This window comes from Ictidomys tridecemlineatus, chromosome 13 (genome assembly GCF_052094955.1).
Source record: "Ictidomys tridecemlineatus isolate mIctTri1 chromosome 13, mIctTri1.hap1, whole genome shotgun sequence".
Lineage (NCBI taxonomy): Eukaryota > Metazoa > Chordata > Mammalia > Rodentia > Sciuridae > Ictidomys > Ictidomys tridecemlineatus.
The window spans coordinates 71,192,797-71,197,187 of NC_135489.1; the positions used below are offsets into that span (position 1 = coordinate 71,192,797).

Consider the following 4,391-nt stretch of genomic DNA (forward strand, 5'->3'; position numbering starts at 1 on the left):
GGTGGGGTTCTCATGAAGTTGCCCCTCTTGACCAGTCCCAAAATGTGTTCTGTTATTTTTGTAATGATCATGTCATAAATTATTAAGGTATAATGAGATTTGGGTACTCATTGCCACTGTCACCTCCCTGCATGTCCAGTCTTTTCTAGCATCTACTGACCTGCTTCCCTATGACCCAGCACAACACAGACAGAAGCCTCTCTGATTAAAAAGCAATATTATTAAGTCATTGTCACCACATTAGGAAGAAGCCATTCTCAAACAAAGGTCTTACATGGGGACAGTTTTTCTGAATATGATCAATATATGAAATATTTCTTCCCAGCAGGACAGGAGTCAGAAGCATGTTGATGTTGATGAGTCAACAAACGTCTCTGAAGAGCGCAGTGCACTGGACAGTGGACATTGTGTTCCAACATACCTGCCACCCTGGTCCTCTGTGTGTAGAGGCTGGGCAGAGGTACAGACTCTTTGAGCAGCAAGGCCTGCTTGTTGTCCTTGTTTCTGATCCATCTGTTCAGAGGATGGCTGTGGCCACTAGCGCTGGCCTGATGACCAGGAGACGTAGCTCCTATCACTCTCCTTTGCTCCAGAATAATGGAACTCCTAGAATAATGGGATTGTCTACCCATAGAGGCCTGGTATTCCTCTTTAACTTTGTTTGTCTTTAAGGCAGAATGTTCATAATGAAACCTCATTTTCTGCTCTATGATCCACCCAAAAGTTGAAAAGAGTGCCTGGGTTTCTGATGCCTTGTTGTCTGTAAGCAGTCGTCCAGTGACTGACCCTTGGCTTTGGTTAGAAGTTGAGGGGGTCATAATTTTGGGTAGGGAGTTTGCCTGCCCTTTAGTATTACTGCAAAAAATATTCTGCAGAAAGTTCTTTATTCTGTCCCTGAAGTTCCTCTTTGAAGGAGCCTGGGAGGACTTGTCACTCACAGTGTCTCCTATCTCCCTGACTGGGGTAGAAGGACCCATTTCTCCTGCACATAAGGGCCTCCCTCCTGCAAGCCTTTCTTCCTGTGCTTTTGACCTGAGTTTCACATTGTTCTTATTCTTGGAAGTTGCTCTAAACTTATTTCTCCTGCTCTTCCAAGGATCCTGGAGCTCAGTAATCTTGGGCTCCTGCAGTTCCTCACTGCTCTCTTCACTGGTTAAGAGTCCATACAGATCCTGAGAAATTGATGCACTGCTACTGGTCATGCTTAAGGAGCTGGACCATCTCTCCTCTGAAGTTAGGATATTTGCAGCCCAGAGCGCCTCGGGGCCACAGTCCTCATGAAACATGTCAGTGGCATAGTCTTGCAGGATGATGTCAGTAGTCCGTTCTTGAGGCTGCTTCTCTGGTTTAGTCTGTGCCTTTAGGCATGAGTATCCTTGGCCCTGGGAAATAGAACTTATGAAAGAGGATGGTGTTTTACTGATCCACTGAGATTTTAAATTCTTCAGATGAATATCAACATTTAGGAAGTTTGATGTCTTTCTGATTTTCTTGGTGATTCCGCAGTCAGAAGACTCCTCTTCATCATCCTCTATCTTTCTGACTTCACCTTTTAAAAATTGGGGCCCTACCTGAAGTGATGACACTCTGTGGCATGAGACTTGTGAGCTCAAACTACTCTCCAGGGACTCATTTCTGTCCATTTCAAGGCCTAGACTTGGTTTTAGGCTGTTTCTTCCAGATCTCAGGATAGCATCATTGTGCCAGGTTCTGCCCATGAGAATATAAGTGTGGGGCTGAGAGGGCAAGCTGCCCTTGTGTACAGTTGAAGGAGCATCTGGGAGCCCATAGTTGTCACTGGATGTAGTTCTGCTCAGGGACTCAAAAGATGGGCCAGAGAAAGGACTCTTCTGGGTGGGAACTGAAGTTTGTGCTATCTCCTTCAATTCTGTACCTTTCTGAATGGGTTTTCCCAGGACCCTGGCATCATGGGCAATGGAGTCAACCCTGGAGTCACAGGGAACTGAAGAGGAAAGGGAAGGCTGTGGAAGTAGTGAAGCCTCAGAGTTTCTCATCTTCAAAATATTTATGTGCTTAAGGACCTTGAGGGGTAGGTCCCACCTGTGCTTCGCTCTTAGACTTGTAACCTGTGCCTCTAATGCCTGCTGAGTGCCAGCATCAAGGAGGGAGATCTCCTGGGAGGTGTTTCTGAAGGCTTCCCCCCCTTTTAAGGATGTTTTATCCCCAGTTTTTTTGTGGGTTTTTGAATTTCCAGGTGGGCCAGAGACATGATATATGCCAAGCCTGGAATGCCAAACACCCACAGGAATCATGTCCTCCTGAATTATCTCTGGTCTTTTTGAACTAGTCTTCTGTATAGCAGGGCTTCTGTTGTTTAGAAACACAGGGTTCCAGGAAGACTCACAATTTTCTTTTGTCTGACTTCTCCTTGAGATGTTGTCCCAGGACTCCTTCAGATTTAGAAATGGGTTCCTATTGGGTGGTAGTCCATACTGGTGTAGCATAAACCTCTTTTGAGATGGTCCCAGTTTCTCCTTAATCTCAAGGCTGAGGAAATTCCCTGGGGGCTTGTTGATGGACTTGTGGTCACAGGAGGCCCTGTTCTCAGAGATGAGATTGCTAAAGATGTTCTGAGACTTTTGGACCAAATAAGGTAAAGCCTCTCTACTTTGTACTTGTTTTCTTAAAATGTGGTATTCTAGGTGTTGAAGAGAAGAAGAGGAAAGCAACTGGGTCCCCTCTTGGTTTGTGGGGCATGGAAATCCAGAGGCAGTATTCAATTGAAAATGGCATGGCATGCTTGGGAGAGACAATGTGAGATTTTCCTGGTGGTGGATCTGAGCCAGTGATGGGGACTGCAGCCAGGATAAGGATGGAATCACAGGCTGGAGTTGAACAAGAGGGTGGAGCAACTGAGAGGAAAAGAGTGGTCCAGGTGTAGTCTGCACCTGCACTGGAATGTAATTAGGCACTTCATTGAATGCAATCGAGGAAAAGTCTGCTGAGGGCCCAGATATTCTGACAGTAGCCACCAGGGACTCGCTGTGCAGAATGGGGAGGTCCCAAAAGAACTGGCTGCATTTCTTCTGTAAATGATCTCTCAGTAACCTAGTGTAAAAGAGCTTCTGAGAATCAGAAAGCTTCTCTGACTTGCCTTTTGTGTTCCAGATGGTAGTATTCTGCTCCCTGCCCAGTGACTTTACTTTGCTTCCCTGAGAATTCAGAGAGTAGACTGTTTCATTTTTTGTCTTCAAATTACAAATTTTCCTTTCTGCTCTCTTGCTGATCAGTATCTCCAATAGTTTCTTAGCATTGGAATTAATGAAAGAGGTCCCTTCAGTCTCTACCTGAGAGTGTGGGTGTTTTCCCCAGAGTGAGTCCTCTGGTGGGTGAGAAGCATGATCTCTCTTGGATTCACTGTGTGGGGAGTGGGAGAGGTCACAGACTCTGGCAGCCATCTTCCACCAGGAGAGGGATGAGATGGAACAGGTGGAGAGAATATGGCCTGAAATTGCTGGGAGAGGAGATGGCAGTGGGACAGGAGATGGCAATGGGACAGGAGAAGATGATGGGCCAGGAGAAGGCGATGAGACAGGAGATAGCAGTGGGACAGGAGAAGGCAACCAATATTTTTTGGGTGGAGAGGAGCTCTGTGGGTTGGTTCCCAGTGAAAGTGTCATTGAGTCACACTGAGAAGAATTCAGGCTGGGGCTTGGCAGAGATGCACAATGGGCCATGTGATCAGGAGAATGAGATTGGGGAGAGGAAATTCTGTGTGGCTGAGGTGAAAGTTGTTCTAGAGGAATCATAGACTCTCTTGATTTAGAGGCACTCAGGGATGAGTGAGACTCAAGAGTATCTGAGGAAGTCATTAGGTCTGGTGAGGAAGTAGAGGCCAGAAGCAGAGGGCACTTTCTCAAAGAAATCAGGGAAGCCAAAGGGAAGAAGGCAGTGGCCAAAGTATCCTCCACAGGCAGTGTATGTGATTGTTGGACTCCAGCTGACTTATCTGGGTCATCTCCTTTTATGAGCTGATGAAAGCTGCTGTCATCCTGGAGATTATGTAGGTGGCTGCAAGAGATAGAGGCACAGGCTTCAGCCAGGAGCAGATGGGCACAGGAGGTAGGGCAGGAGGTGCAGGGGTAAACACCTGTGATCCATGGCTCCTCATTGCCCCACTCACTAATATTACAAAGCCCTTGCTGTCCCATAACTCCAGAGCTTTAGACATATACTGCCCCACCTGAGGCTCCTTCCTCCCCTATGAGAGCTTTGTGTTGCTGGATGATGTCATAGGCAGCAGTAGGAAGGACTCAGGATGAAGTGGAAAGTACTCACTTTCGTAGAAATGAAAGCAGATCTTCAAGCTCTTCCTCTTTCTTCCAGAAATCACTATAATCTGAAAAAAAAGACCTGGTTATTGTGGAGAA

The 4,391-nt window shown here is 46.5% G+C and overlaps 1 protein-coding gene across 1 annotated transcript; it reads right to left on the minus strand.

The window, feature by feature from the left end:
- Positions 1-299: 299 nt before the first annotated feature.
- On the minus strand, positions 300-3,419 carry LOC144369678 (spermatogenesis-associated protein 31A6-like). The gene has a single exon (XM_078029824.1). The coding sequence runs from the start codon at positions 3,417-3,419 to the stop codon at positions 300-302; it is 3,120 nt and encodes a 1,039-aa protein (XP_077885950.1).
- Positions 3,420-4,391: the final 972 nt, after the last annotated feature.